We start from the raw sequence: 15956 nt of genomic DNA, 5'->3' as shown, positions 1-15956 counted from the left end.
CCAAGGGTTTTTTAAAAAAAACATTTTAGAAAAGCTTATTCTGCCAGCATGTAGTGCACTGATTATTATTTTTATAAAAAAGTTTGAGATTTTTCATAATACATTAGAGTTAAATCAAACTAATCTAAACAAAAATAAAAATGAGAGAGAGAGAGAGAGAGAGAGAGAGAGAGAGAGAGAGAGAGAGAGAGAGAGAGAGAGATCATAGGTAGATCTTAACTCTTATTCCACACAGAAAAAGGTGAGCCCTCCCAGTTTTTACCTAGGAGCTTCCCTTCTCCTAGCCTTGTACCCTGGGAGATCTTCACTTGCCTGCCTCTCCCACAGGGTTGTTCATCAACTAGCCTATCCTACTGTTTTGGGAGGGGAGAATTAATGTGATTGCTAACATTTCACTAGCGCGCGCACACACACACCCATTTTAATGCACTAAATTCTGAGCTGTGCCCCTCAAGAAACTGCCAGAGTGCCATGAGAAATAAATTACAAATGAATTTGTATAACCAAGGTATCAACCTTTAGAGAAGGCTGCTTGCTCCACCTCTAGTTTGTTCTAGTCCTGCATCCTTCTTAACTGGACTAATTTGGAGGATGGATGGTTTTGTCTCATCTCTTTGTATTGGTTGCTATTAGATAATCCAGTCACTTCTGATGCAGAGCTGTAGCCATTATCTGCCCTGAGAAGCGCCATCCCCAAAAGAGGGATTCATATGGGTCTGCCAGGTAGTCCTTATGCTTTTGCAAATATTCAAAAATTAAACTTTCTAAGATGTAAGAATGAAGTGTGCTTCAATTTTTTGTTCAATAAAGGACCCTTGACTTTTAGAATTAGGGGGATTGCTGCTTTAACCATGATATGGGATACAGAAATTTACCTAAAATAAAAAAAATTCCTTCAGTAGCACCTTAAAGACCAACTAAGTTTTTATTTTGGTATGAGCTTTCGTGTGCATGCACGAAAGCTCATACCAAAATAAAAACTTAGTTGGTCTTTAAGGTGCTACTGAAGGAATTTTTTTTATTTTACTTCGACCCAGACCAACACGGCTACCTACCTGTAACCAGAAATTTACCTAGTGAAGCATTTATTGGCAGAGGCATTTTGGTGCCTGAAGTAAAAATAAATAAAAAATAAATAAATGGTGAAACTTCCTTGCACCCTGCCACATGGAGCGATGAACTAGCTAGTTTTTTCTGCACATACTCAATTAAAGTAAATACAGCAATCATTTCAATTAAGTTTGTATGGGATAACTTTCCAGTGAATGGGTCAGACGCGGGTTGTGTACACATTACTGGCTTAACACAGCTAGGTCATTCTTTTTCTCAATTTGGATCAAAGCTCATTGAGGGGAAGACACAGCAAAATGTAATATCCCATTAGAAATAGCTGGATAGATGTAGATTGTAGACAACATCCTGTGTACACAGCTTCCCAAACCAGTGGTGGGAACCAGTGTGTACCCAGCGTCAGTCAGATCTGGATTGCTTTTACTGTATTCCTAATCCAAGCATCTTGTTCAGACATTAAATGAACTTGGGAGCAAACCCAGGCAAGAAGGGAAGGTGTCTGGCCTACCAGTTCCCACTAGCAGCAAGGCACCATGGTAGAAACATAGCAGGCCCTGTTCTCCTCCATCTCTGTGCAGCTCCGTGCTAGGATGGATCATGGCATGAATTGTGTCATAAGCATGGAACACATTGAAATAGGCAAATTATTGGAGTCTTAAGGTGGCTGTGCTGTGCTATGCTGTGCCACAGGTCAGGCATGGGTCCCACACCAGCACACAGCAAGGAAGCATTTCCCTCCCACCAGAAACACTGCTTTGGGAATGGGAGCTAGTCTTACCTGGTACTAGTCACCAACCGACCCGAGAGAATTTATAATGTTGCTGGGGAAATAATTGAAAAGGCCTTATACTCCTGCTTCCTATTTCAATGGGAGGTAACTTGTGGGAATGTTCACCTCCTACCGCTTACAGCAGCATAGAATATTCACACTAAGCAAAGGAGAGGGGGGGCAGGGATTATGTGGGAGGGGGGGGCTTCCCACGTATCAGTTTATTTGGACAGCAGAGTCTAGAGTGGGTACTATTTTTCACCCTCTCATTTTTGCACATGGGTTGGGTTTTTCTTTTTTTAATTTCACTTCCAGACTACAAACCATGTTATTTACTAGGGAGCTAGGCTACTGACCTATGAACAAGTCCAACTGAATTCAGTAAGACTTACTTCTGAGTAAGCAGCATTAGGATTGTGCTTAAGTGCCTTTCAACTTACCACACACTTAGGACTGCATGTAATGGTCATAGTCCTGTCTACTTGCTATTTTTTCAACCTTGCAGAAGTTTGTGTATTTATTGGACTTGGCTTGCAGTGCTTGAGGAGGGGATAACCCTTCCCTCCATTAACTGTTTCCCCAGTGTAAATCCCCCTTAGCTGCTCTTTGCCTTGTTAGGGAGAGGGAGTCTGGCTGGATACACCTTTACACACTGAAGAAGAGGGGGAAAGACCCAATGTATATATTTGGGAAGTGGCAGAAACTCCTTATTTTTGCAGAATTTATAAAACACACAACAAAAGTTAGTTAACACACACACACACATATATGGCAGTTTTCTTTATTGATTGCTTGATGTAAAACAATATCAATTGGCAACTGTTTTCACACATTACAAAAAATATTAAACTTGGCTCAGTCTGCAATCATTTAAGCACAGCCATATTAATTAACAAAACAAATCGCTCCCCCAATAAAAACTATAAAAAACCAAAACCCTATCAAATAGAGCATTTACAAATGCACAAGACACAGGCCGCTTTGGCTTTATGGGAAAATATCTTCTAGATTTAAAAAAAATCTTTAACATAAATAAGTTAGTATAATTTCTCAGTGTCTTTACAAAGTTATGTACACAGGTACAATTCAAAACTTTATTTTTTTTAAACATACAGGCAATGTAAAAAATACTGTTTAAAGATGTAGTTTTCCTTTCATTTACCCAGCCATGAACATCAGGGACGTGAGTGAGATGAAGAGAGGTTGAAGTTCGGGGTTTTATTAAATTTCCTTCCATTCTATTCAGATGATGTATTTCTAAATTATTTTGAAATCATTTATAGTAATATATTATAGGTGGCAGAAATAAAAAGAAATAGACTTGAACACTTAAAGGGTCCTGGAGCAGAAGCAAGACCCTTTATGCTGCTACATAATGGAAACACGGTTCATCCACAATTCCATGGAACATTCTTCTGCACTTGCTCTGAACTTGATGTCTTCCACAACTGCCATTCATTTTAGTGGGATTTAGCATAGGCAAACTTCCCACTGGTACGTGCTCTGAATAAGTAGAAATTTCACCAGCAAATTCTATCAATCTGCTGTAGCCAGTGTTAACATTGATTTTTAGATTCCATTAATAGGGACAATACATCTTTAAGAAATAAACACATATGTTGTTTCTCTTCATACAAATCTCTGCTTTCTGGATCTTGGAAGCAGATTTTTGAACCCATCACCTTTTACAATCCCCACCCCTTCCCAGAACAAACTAACCCCAAAATGGGGGGGGCGCCCAAGGAGAGGTTTATGTGCTACATAATGTATGAACTATATACACAGGTAGTACAATGAAGCAAATGAGGAAAAACTTAATTGCAGAATGCTACATCCAATGCTTTAAGAGGCAGCTCTTTGAAGAGTGCCGGACTTTAGTGTTATTAAATTATGGGTTTGTTTCGTTTCAGTGCGTGTACAAGTTCTCCACTGAGGAGAATCAGTGATATGTGGTTTTTTTTCATATATAAACTCTGCATCTTCCTTGCTTCATGAACTTGATGCCTTCAAAGAACAAGGAAATGAATGTTCTTAATTCTGAAATTAAAGAAGAGAGCAGGCATTAAGTTGGTGAAGACTACAATATCTCATTTCATTATTAAAGGTACAAAAAGTCACAAATGGCTTTCAAAACAGACAGTTGGTCAACACTGTTGCTAAAGGTGGATCAAGGTTCTACTTTGCATGGGGGGGGCAGAAATGCTGTGTACAACTAATCACTACTTGTTAAGTATAACTTGTCTCACCCAACCAACCAATTTTGTATGTGTGTGTTTTTTGATAGCCTATCCAATAGAACCATATTTGTCAGGTTAAACTCTGTTCTGTCAGATTCTGACAAAAGCCTCCAGATTCTGCTAAGCAACACCCACCATGTGCCCGATTTCATCCTAGCTCAGACCACAGCTAGTCACAGATAGAAAAACACACACACACACACCAGTGATGTCCATCAAGACTTTCATTGGCAACCTTCAAGAAACCTGCAATATATATTTTGAAAGAGGTGATGACAGCAGACAAGAAATAAGGGAGGGGAGACATGCACTGGCTCTGTCTGCCCCAGCCCTACCACCAACTCCACCCAAGGGAACAGGATTTTTCAAATCAAAAGTTGGCATGGTTACCTTTAGGTGGGGTACTTCTAAATTGTCGTGAGGCACTGCTAATTTTGGCTATTTTCTGGGGATGGGGAAACACTGAAAACACAAACTCCCAATTTATGTAATGCAATTTTTCTTTCAAATAACCAAATCAACAGAAACAGTTGAGTTTACACACTTGCCCCTGCTCACCCAAACATAATGGATTTCTTTAAAAAGTATCTGGTTCCAAACCTTAACCTTTCTACTCATTTGTAGGTCATGTTTGTCAACTTTCTGCTCCAAAAACTCTACTCAGGGGCTACATTTCCTATACTCTTGTCTCTTTAATTAAGAATCTTTCTTCCCCAGGTAGCTTTGTGTCATTACTATTAAGACAAAGTCCTAAACTCATTTCACTATCAAGTTCTATTGAACTCAGTAGGGCTTACTGCCGAGTAAAGAGTGTTGGGCTGCAAGCATTTTAAGGATGTTAGACAAAAGTTCACCACATCCAAAAGCCAAATTAGACTACATATTTGAGATGTAGAAGTATTGTATTTAAAAAAAAAAAAGTATTTGCAGAGAACAGCCTTGCTTGAACATGTCCATTAATATTAAACCAGAACAACATTGTTCATTACACTTAAGTGTAGAATAATAATTAGTGGGGGGAACTTAAATCTCTTTAGTATACATGAAGCATATGCAAATTTACTCAGAAGTAAGTCCTATGGAGTTTAATGAAGCTCTGCTTCCCAGTAAGCCCTAATTGGAAATATGTTCTCCAGGTTTTGGTTACTTTCTAATTAAACTGTAACTCCCACTGAAATCAATGAGTAAAAGTGGTATGGATCAGACTGTAGGTGTGTTTTTAAGATTACAAAAAAAGACACACAAGAGTCCTGTTCTGATATTATCCCCTCAGCTTGACAAAATTGCACTGGCTAATTTGCAAAGGTTTACCCATGAGCTCAATCCATGCAGGGTACTAAGGTGCTCTCCGAATGCATCCTTCATTTCCTGCCATCTGTAGAGATTTCACTAAATGCTCTCAGGAAAGGAAACCCACCTAATAAACAATTTACGTTTGATGCCGTCTTGGGCTGGATTTCTTGGGTGTTTGTTCCACTGAGCGAGCACTGGAAGAGTCTTCTGAAATAGCCTCTTCTGTCATGTTGGCTCTTTTGTTTTGAGGAGAGGAATCTAGGAGTGGTGGAGGGGGGAAGAAGCTTAATGTTAAATATATATTTGCTGCCGGATCTTGTACTACAGTGGTACCTCTGGTTAAGAATTTATTTGGTTCCGGAGGTCCGTTCTTAACCTGAAACTGTTCTTAACCTGAAACACCACTTTAGCTAATGGGGCCTCCTGCTGCCGCTGTGCCGGAGATTTCTGTTCTCATCCTGAAGCAAAGTTCTTGACCTGAGGTACTATTTCTGGGTTAGCGGAGTTTGTAACCTGAAGCGTTTGTAACCTGAGGTACTACTGTAAATATGAAGGAGGCAGTCAAATGAAGGGGGTGGGAGAAAATACATCACATAGGCCACTCCTTGAGTCATCTGCCATTTGCAGGAAAGATGGGGCAGCAAAGTTGCATGCCTTGATTATATGGTCTCTTTCACTATTTGCTGCAACAGAAAGAATACCAAGTTTTGTAGAGTTGGGTTGGTGGCAGGGGGAGCCCAGGCCATTTGATTAGGGAATCTGATGACCTTTCACCTCCCTATGAAGGTAGACAACCATTTTCAAGTCACTTATTTTAGAGTAGTCCCACTGGCTTCAGTTGCACTGCTCCAGAACAAAATACTGTAGATGTTGCATTTGAAGCTCACTAGTAACCTTAATATCCCCAAGATTAAGCCCCAAATATGTGGAAGTCACTATCATCGATTTCAGTGGAACCACCTGGTCTGCCTGACAGCTTGGCTTGTGGTTTTTAGGTCAATTTATGCTTTGGAGTTGCCCTGCTGCTTTATGGGAGACTTTCCCTACACAACTATCCTGAGGACTGCAACCTTTCAAAAAGCACAGCTAACACAAGTGCCTCAAATGACTGGTAATACAAAGTGCATTGCCCCAAGGCCTAAGCTCCTTGGAGGAAGGGCAGGATACAATCCTAGTATAGATCAAGAACAAGTAAGTAGGGTGCACTTCCTAATAAAATCCATTTGGAAGCAAAGAGATGTCCTTTCCCTCAGCTAACTGCTTGGCTTTAAAAAGAAGAAAACAAATCAACAAAGTCCCAGGAGTTAGCTTAATGAAGCTTCCATACTTCAAAGTAGTTTACCTCTAACTGCCAGATGCTGGGAGCAAACAGAAAGACAGACTCTTGGCCAGGGTGAGTTCCCAGCGGCACCTGGCTGGCCGGCTGCTGCTGCTAGAATGCTAGACTAGATGGACCTTTGGTCTGATCCAGCAACGCAGTTCACGGGCAGGTCTCTCCTTCTTAATGCAACCCCGAGCTGGCCTGTTTGCTTTAAGGAGAGAGAACCAAGTGGGTACTTTACCGTCCGAAGCAGGTCGTTTCCTTGGCCCGGGGCTCTGGCCCACTGAATCCGTGGCAGCGCCCGCTGCTCCAGTCTCTTGCTCGGGCCGCCGCGTGTCCTCCTCGTCCTCCTCCTCGGAGATTCCCTGAGAGCGCCGAAGCACCGTCGCCGGGCAGTTGCCGTTGACATCCAAGCCCGCCAAGCGCGGCGGCGGCGGCGGCGGCGGCGGCGGCGGCGGCGGGTGTTGCTGGCTGCCGGCCTTGGCTCGGCCTCGGCTCAGCCGGGGGGGTCTGCTGTAGAAGTCGGGCAGGGCATCCTTGGTCACGGCTTGCCACTCGTACCTGCCTTCCAGGGGCTGGTTGCGCTGGAAATCGAAGTTCCACTTGCTCCGGCTGACCTCTTCCAGCTCCCGGTTGTGCTGCTCCAGCTCCCGGGCCAGCTGGCCGTGGTCCACCGGGCCGAAGAGGCTTCGGCAAGCCGACGGCTTCGGGTAGTCCGCCTGCCGGGCTTCCATCCTCTCCAGCGTCGGACTCCCATTCGAGAGGCGGACGTTGGACATCGCCCGGACTCGGAGCTGTCCCCCGCCGCCTGCGCCGTCCGCGGCGGTTGGATCGGCGTCTTGGAAATCTCTCTGCCGAGAGCGAGATCCGTCGACCGATCGGTCGATCCCGACGAGCCCCGCGCCCTCGGTCTTGCGCCAAGGGGGAGAGGTAAGCGGGCGGGTTGAAAACCTGGGTCCGACCGAGATGAAGACTTCAAAACAAAAACACCTCGAAAAGCCCCCCTAAGCAAGCAGCAGCAGCAGAGCAGTCCTTGCATAAGCCAGAGGCGGGGAAAGGCGGAGGGAGGAGAGGAGGGACCCGGCCGGGGGGGGGAGCACCCTGATATCCAAGCGGAATGTCTTATTGTGGACCAAGTGCACCAGCAAGGGGAGGGGGGAGGAAGGAGGAAGCAGATCGCGGAGGCGGGGGGGGAGCAGCAGCAGCGCCTAAGCAAATAGCTGGGCTTCTTCTCCCACGAAACGCGACGGGAGGCGAGTGCTGCCCAGGCGGATCCTGCGCTCGTCCCGGTGTCAACGCTTTGCTGTGTGTGTGTGTGTGTGTGTGTGTGTGTGTTCAAAGGGGGGGGGAGAGACGAGCCTTTTTTCCACCCAGTGGCCCAATATGGCGATTGAAGGGAGGCGGACGGAGGAGAACGTGATTGACACGGCCCGTCTATTTAAACGGAGGCGACGCGCCATTGGCTCGAGCCGTGGGCGCCGCCCCGCCGCCGCCGCTGCGCTGGGGGCTTTGGCGGAACGAGCGCCGCTTTGTAAAGGTGGCCGGGAAGGAGGCGGGCGGCGGAAGGGCGCTGGGCTGCTTCTCGGTCTCCCTGGGCCCGGCTGAGCCGGTATCCCCGGGGGGACTCGGAGCCGGTATCCCCGGGGGGACTCGGAGCCGGCCATCGCGCAGAATCCTGGAGCCCGTCCCGGAGGGTCCTCTGATCCTTTGGGGGCAGCTCCACTTGGTAGGCTGCCCAACGGTGGAAGGTTTTCTTCTATTCGGTTAGTTCATGAAATTTATACACCGCTCGATTGTAAAAGCACAAGCAAACAAACAAATTCCTCAAAGCGAGAAAACAATAAACTCGAGAGAAATTCACAGCAATACTTTAAAACATACAAAAGCTAGAATGCTGGAACAGAACCCTCCCTATCTAGTGAGCAGTTTCTTCTTGGTGGTTTTCCGACTGCAATTCCCCCCCCCCCCCAACAACTTAGAGCTGAATGGAAGGAACTTAAAATGGGGGGTAGGTGGAGACCTCCCCCTCCCCTCCCTCTTTTTTATCATTGAGCCCATACAACTGAAACGAAATTATTATTATTTATTAAGCTTCTATACCACCCTTCATCCAAAGATCACAGGGTGGTTTATAGCAGGGATAGGCAACCTAAGGCCCAGGGGCTGGAATGTGGCCCAATCACCTTCTCAATCCGGCCCACGGACGGTCCGGGAATCAGCGTGTTCTTACATGAGTAGAATGTGTCCTTTTACTTAAAATGCATCTCTGGGTTATTTCTGGGGCATAGGGATTTGTTCACTGCAAAATATATATACATATATAGTCCGGCCCCCCACATGGTCTGAGGGATGGTGGACTGGCCCATAGCTGAAAAAAGTTGCTGAACCCTGGTTTACAACATAAAAATACAAAACGAAAAGACAAAATAGGTAATACAACAAAACCAAACAAACAGAAAAACCAATAGACTAGCACGCGCACACACAAACACATTTTAAAGGCCCTCGGCTGTGTTATAGAGGAACATTTTCTCCTGGTGCCTAAATTACAGATTGGAGCCAAAGAAGTGGGGGAAACGTGGCTGGGGAGGTTCAAGTGCCCCCCATGCCAAGACCCTCTTGCCCGAAGGGGCGCAGGGCAGAAGGCAGTTGTGTACCCTCTTAACTCTGCTGCCTGTTAGATGTTAGGTTATTTATTTACTTGATTGGGGGCAGCTGCCCCCTGCCCCCCCCCTGGCTCTGCCCCTGGCTGGATTCTCACTGCAGAGAGAACTTCAGAAGAGGCGGCACATAGCAGCTCTGCCTGAGTCACTGCTTTGCATCTTTCAGAACAGTGACCTATGTAGACTCGAAAAGAAAAAATCAGGAGCTGAGTGAAGTGCGCTTCCAGGTTTTATTCAGAAAGAAAGTGAGCATCAGCTGTCAGAAATTTGGTGGGACATTGATCTACAAGATGGCATGATGACTGGCACCCAAAAGTACTTTTAATTCAGCTTGTTCTCCAGTTAGGATGCAATATTGCTTCCCACTGTCTCTGCAAAATGCACACCATGCCTAGGGAAGATGCTGCTCTGTAGAAAGGGGAGCTGGTGTGCTTGATGGTTGGTGTATGCTAACTCATTACTTGTTATTTATTTGTGGTGCCTAGTTAGAATTTTGGCACGTAACATTTTTCCCAATAATCTGTAGCATTTCTGGAGGAAAATTGTGTTCTATCAAAGATTCCCCCCCCCAATGTGCATGGAAGGTAATCATAGAATCATGGAGTTGGAAGAGACCACAAGGGCCATCCAGTCCAACCCCCTGCCAAGCAGGAAACACCATCAAAGCATTCCTGACAGATGGCTGTCAAGCCTCTGCTTAAAGACCTCCAAAGAAGGAGACTCCACCACACTTCTTGGCAGCAAATCCCACTGTCGAACAGCTCTTACTGTCAGGAAGTTCTTCCTAATGTTTAGGTGGAATCTTCTAGAATTTACAATCTAATGAATGTAAATTCCCACCTAAGAATGTCCCTTGAAAAACAGAATATAAACGTGTTATTTTTTTTTAATAAAAAACAAACCTGCAACAGTGTTGCTCCTTTCAGGTGAGGAGGAGGAAGGGAAAACACCATTTGTGAAGAAAGGCATAGTTTCCCTAAACAGTGGCTCATCCAAAGACAAAACAGACACTTCTAAGTGCTAGTAATTCTGCTATGTTTCTGCAATGGTGATTAGGAGGCAAGGCTGGAACAGCTGATTATTGCAGAGATGCAGCAGCCAACAAGTGATGTATGATGAAGGCAACTGCAATTACCCCACCCTTAAAGGATTCTATCCAATCAAGGCAGAGCAGGGAGAAATTTTCCTGTTACAGTTTGACGACTCTCCTCCTCCTCCTCCTCCTCCTTCCTGGCACAGTGAAATAATATATTTGTCCCCTTGTTGAAACCAGAGTTTAGTGAGTGGAGCAGAAAAGTTGGTAAGATGGAGCTGATCCAGAGGTTAATGATTACACACATTTGCACACAATAATTTTACAGAAGGAAATGTCAGTTTGTCACCCAAGTTAGCTATTGGTCAGAAAGCTTCATTCACACATGGATTGCTGTACACTTGGGTTTGATTCCCACATGCACGCTCTCTCTCTATTCTTGTAGCATACAACATTAAGTAGTCTTTTCTATGTGTGGACAGGCCATCATAGATATAAAAGCACTTGCACATTTCCCTTAAGACTACTACTTATACCTGCTTTTCAATGAAGACGTTTAAAGCATTCAGCAGCAATCATTAAATGAGTTCTCATATACAGTATAAAGAAATCATATATGCCTGAAAAGCCAGGCCTTGATTTTTGGCTGTGGAATATGTGAACTGACTCCATTAAAAGGCATTGCTGTGAACCACCCTTTTTATGCTATGAACTGCCCTAAGATCTTTGGATCTCAGTATACAAATTTATTTAATTGATGATGATGATGATGATGATGATTATGTGAGAAGATAAGGACATTCCATTTGTGGTGTTATATTTGCGATGGTTCCTTCACACAGGTAAGTCATCATTCAGTGTTGTAAGTGATCAAGCCTGGAGTTGCAGCCAATCATAGCTTTCTAAGGAATATACTTTGTGTTTGCAAATATGTGCTTGTCTGTCAGCATAGTGCACCACTGCTCAAGGACCTACACTGACTGGGGGTTTGTTGCCAGGCCGTATTCAAGAGTTACTATTGGTATGTGAAGCCCTTAATAGTTTGAGACCAGTTTACCACACCACTGGAAGGACAGGTCGTGAAGCTGAGGCTCCAATACTTTGGCCACCTCATGAGAAGAGAAGACTCCCTGGAAAAGACCCTGATGTTGGGAAAGATGGAGGGCACTAGGAGAAGGGAACGACAGAGGACGAGATGGTTGGACAGTGTTCTCAAAGCTACGAACATGAGTCTGACCAAACTTCATGAGGCAGTGGAAGACAGGAGTGCCTGGTGTGCTCTGGTCCAGGGGGTCACGAAGAGTCGGACACGACTAAACTATTAGCAGAGTTGTAGAAGCGTAGCAAAAACTCCTTGCTTAGCACGCTTGTCAGGCATCTATTTGCCTGCATCCAAGTCCAAGCTGCGTAGCAGATAACTGTCCAGTGCGCTCCCGTTGCGCAGTTTCTGCTTCTATCACGAAAGTCAAACCTCGTTTCCTAAACATCTCGGAATTCTTTCTTCTGAAGTTGAGATAACAGCTTAATTGCAGTTTGTAGCAGCGGAAACTTTCCAGCTTTCAGTGCTCGTGAAATAAATCACTTTCACTCCCTTGTTCATTAAAACAAGTAAGATTTATTTCTTAAAACAACTCCAACCTGGGGAAGATAGATCCATCCTGGATGGAAGCTTCAGCACAACAGACAGAACAGAAACAGACGATGTCATATATACAGATACACAATAGCAACAGGTACTACTTCCTGTTTCCTGTCTATATGACACGTCACAAGCCCCTCGTGATACAGGACGACTGCTGAGCTATAATCTCCTCAGCTCACACCCCCTCTCGTCCTGCATCGCAGGGGTAGCGTAAAGACTTCCTTACGCAAGACACAAACCTTTGCAGAATCCATTACGTCTCCGGAAACCCAAAGATTTGGTGAACCCAACTGCCAGGTTTCCCTGGCTCGGGCAACTCCTCAGTTTTGCCAATCCTGCGTGGACGCCTTGACAAACGTTCCGAAAACGAATGTCAGCGCGTTTGGCACTGGTTATAACGTAACCAGTCTCAGTAAGCATCAAACAGAGCCGGTTGTCCTCCCAAACCATGATGGGTTGGCAACACTCCCCGTTGACCTTCTGGACCAAACATTGGCAAACCTGAATCGCTCCACAGACTCCTGACAGAGCGTCATACTCAGTCTCCGCAGAGAAAAAAGTAATAAAGCTTTGACGCTTGAAATAGCATTCCATCAGAGCATCATCATACTTCACACCTATCTCAGTTGCTGACTCCCTGTCCTGCAACTTGGCCCAGTTGCTGCCAGACCAGCACGTGTCCTGTGCTGTACTCATAACTGGCTGCCTAAAACACAACTCCTTAGTATCTCCCAGATACCTAAGAACCTTCTTTATGCCATTCTGGGCATGCACACTGGGCTGTGCATCCTCCTGGCTAAGCCTCTTCACAGCAAACATACCAACTGGTCTACTCCACTGAGAAAAACTCAACAAACTCCTTAGAGTTGATTGGAACATCGCGGGGCTCTGGGACTCAGAGTGTTCCCCGGACTGACTATCCTCAACAAAACAAATCTCTAAGGGTATTCTGATACTAGCACTATCAGCCTTCTTGAACTTTGCAACCAACTGTTCAATCTTACCTTCCTGCCTCAGCAAGAAACTGTGATCCGCAGACCTGTCAATCCTGACACTTAGGTAAACCCTCACGGGACCTAATTCTTTGAGCTTAAAATACCTGTCAAGCTCCTGTGCAAACCATTGCACCTGTGCCTCTGTATTTGCAATGCATATGATGCCACCTACAAAACAGAACTTAAGAATTTGCTCCTGGCTAGACCCTGCCAGATAAAGACAACTATCAGCAAATTTCTCTTGGAAACCTATACCTTCCAAAACTTCATCCAAACTTACGGTTGACTGCTTCAAACCATAAATGGGTATATGTAACTTCAAGACAACATCAGGCTCATCGATCTCAAACCCTTGTGGAGATAGCATGTACAGCATATCCTCCAACGGTGAATTCAGACAAGCATCACTGATGTTAAAAACAAAACTTTCCTGAGCAGCTGTAGACAACAAAGATCTTAGCGCTTCAGGTGCTGCGGGTGCAAATCTCTCAGAATGCAACTCCTCCAACTTTGAGACATCTCTGGCTACAAACCTAGCCCTGTACTGAGATTCTCCAGTTGCTGTGGTTTTAAGCTTAAACACCACGCGACTGTGTACAGCGCTCTGGCCCTCGGGCCGTGCCACTGTGAAAAACACCTTCCGTGCTTCCATGGAGTCTAACCCCATCTGCATTGCCTTGTACCACTTCCTGGTCACCTCCTCAGGCAATTGATGAACTTCCTCGAAGCTTTCTGGCTCACACTGATCCATACAAGTCCACAGACTAGTGGCTGTATATCTGTCAGTAGATATCCTTTTCGTGGCCCTCTCTGACCTGCTCAACATAGCAACTGCATCCTCATCTGACCACGTCACGATGAAACCTGCTTGAGTACCAATTACCTCAGGAAATGCATAGCGCGAACTACTGCGCGTGCTGTTAGCTCCTGAATCTTGGCGCGGGAACAACCTGTCCCTATTGACTTGTCTACCAGTGCCTGGCACTGGAGGTGTGAGAGTGTTCCTAGGCTCTTGCTTTGGAACTCCTCCCTGCTGTGCATTACGCTGGGCAGCGCTGAGCATCCAGCTCGCGTGTCCAGCACCTAGCACAACGGTACCTGTGGATGGAGTACTGGCTGGTTCACAACCAGACACAGCCTGTCCATCAACACTAGAACCTGCCAAACCTGTAAGCACATCAGGACTGTAGTGGATAGGTATCCACACCTGTGCCTCACAGAACTCAATGCTATCGCTGAGTATCACCCGTGACTCATCAATTTTTCCTGGGCGCACGAACATCCAACACGTGGAACAAAGTTCGTATCCCACAAAAACTACCTTTCGGGACATGGGACCGTCTTCAGATTGCATCACAAAGACTCCCCATTCAAACAACCTCAAGGAAACCTCGGGTTCCTCGCTACACAGCAACAAATAGGATTCACACCCTACCGTTGAATTGCATGGCCAGAACTTCCTCAGAAAACTGGCAACAAAGACTATAGCTGCCAACGTCATTCCAAGAATCGTATCATCCTGTCCAGCTACTGCACAGCCTTGTAGCCCCCTTGGAGCTGCCAATCTGCGCTTGCTTCCTTCCTGTGGAAAGAAACCTTGCAGTGTGCCCTCAGCACATTCCGATCCATGATCGGCCTGAAAACAAAACACCTTACAGGCAAACTTTAGCTTCACAGCTTGAACCCACTCACTAACCAAGCCTAATGCCTCCCCTGTACTCCTGAGAGGTATGGTGAAGCTCATTCTGGTGTGGCCATCTGACAGAAAAATTTGGGTTCCGCCCATACAGAGCGCTTCCCTTGGTTTGCAGGAATCCACTTGAGTCAGCATAGGTGCCTGACTAGAAACATTGGCAGACCTGGAACCTTTACATAATGTAACCTTGGCTTGTTGACAAACAACACCAAGAACCTTAGAGCATGTCAACAAGTTGCCCATCTCTGGTTGTGTATCTGTACCTGGTACCTTCTGCACTTCACTTACGTGCGCACAACCTTGTTGCCACAAGTGGGCGCAATTGTGGTGTGGACTAATGTTGGCACCCTGAACCTCAGTCGTGCCTGAGATGATTTTACCTGTCACAAGGATAAAAAACTCATTCCCATTGCATTTCACACACATCAACAATCCACCCTCCATTGAGCACATTGAGCACATAGCATCCTCAGAATGTACATTGCAACTATCTTTCAACAAAGACAAGAAAGATGACAAATTACATTTCATCAATGGCAAATCAAATACATCAATATTAGCAATATTAGCATGTACAGAGTGAAACTTAATGCCATTTGCAAAACTTAGTCCTCTTCCAGGGAAAAAGTTCTTGCAGCTCAGGACTTCACCACCAGGGGTCTGGAGTCCAGAGCGTTGCTTAGCAACTGGCACATCACTGGCCTCATCTCTTGCAGCAACAAGTGACTCACCTGCTGACCGATTGTCAACACACAAACTTCTCAAGCTGGTGGTCTTCTTGCCTTTCCCAAGCTGCTCCAGAGAACACGTTATCTGGTGGTGGCCCAGCTGGCGACCTTGACCTGTATCTTCTTCAAGATGACGTAGGATGGAACAATGCCCCTGCTCATCAACAATGGAATCTTCCAGGACTTTGCACACGGGCCCCATTGCATTCCTGGGAACTGAGCAGCCTTGCACAGTGGAAATTTCCATGCCTTGGTCAAAACAGCCCTCGCAAGTAGCCTTGCCTTCAGCTGTGGCAAAACAGCCCTTTGCAGCAGCAAAGCCTTGCCTAGCCATTCTGAGAAACTGCATCACAGAAAAGCTCCAAAACAGCAACAAGCAACTGGGTGACACCCTGGACATCTTCAGCCTCATTGGCTCTGCGTTGTGCCAAAACAACCCCCACCTTTGGGGTTGGGCATGCAGGGATCGGCCGTGGATCCTGGCTGACTGCCAAGTCTCCATTTGGGA

The 15956-nt window shown here is 45.6% G+C and overlaps 1 protein-coding gene across 3 annotated transcripts; it reads right to left on the bottom strand.

The window, feature by feature from the left end:
* Window positions 1–2607: 2607 nt before the first annotated feature.
* On the bottom strand, window positions 2608–8027 carry CDKN1B (cyclin dependent kinase inhibitor 1B). 3 transcript variants are annotated; one of them, XM_035138382.2, is made up of 3 exons: window positions 6933–8007; window positions 5495–5628; window positions 2608–3877 (listed from the first exon to the last, which is right to left on the bottom strand). In XM_035138382.2, the coding sequence occupies exons 1-2, from the start codon at window positions 7468–7470 to the stop codon at window positions 5507–5509; spliced, it is 660 nt and encodes a 219-aa protein (XP_034994273.2). In that variant the 5' UTR covers window positions 7471–8007; the 3' UTR covers window positions 2608–3877; window positions 5495–5506. The 3 variants fall into 3 exon arrangements, 2 of the variants coding, with proteins under 2 accessions (XP_034994273.2, XP_034994275.2); XM_035138384.2 differs by lacking the exon at window positions 5495–5628 and having other exon boundaries at window positions 6933–8017; XR_004693928.2 differs by lacking the exon at window positions 2608–3877 and having other exon boundaries at window positions 5516–5628; window positions 6713–8027.
* Between the last annotated feature and the right edge of the window lie 7929 nt (window positions 8028–15956).

The sequence above is a fragment of the Zootoca vivipara genome, chromosome 5 (assembly GCF_963506605.1).
Source record: "Zootoca vivipara chromosome 5, rZooViv1.1, whole genome shotgun sequence".
Lineage (NCBI taxonomy): Eukaryota > Metazoa > Chordata > Lepidosauria > Squamata > Lacertidae > Zootoca > Zootoca vivipara.
Note: the sequence above shows the minus strand (reverse complement) of the source record. Positions and strands in the feature narration are given on the sequence as shown.

Coding starts and splice junctions, on each gene's coding strand:
- CDKN1B (XM_035138382.2), bottom strand. CDS start 7,470: ATGTCCAACGTCCGCCTCTCGAATGGGAGTCCGACGCTGGAGAGGATG. Junction 5,629..6,932: donor GAAACGACCTGCTTCGGACG/GTAAAGTACCCA, acceptor CACCACTCCTAG/ATTCCTCTCCTCAAAACAAA.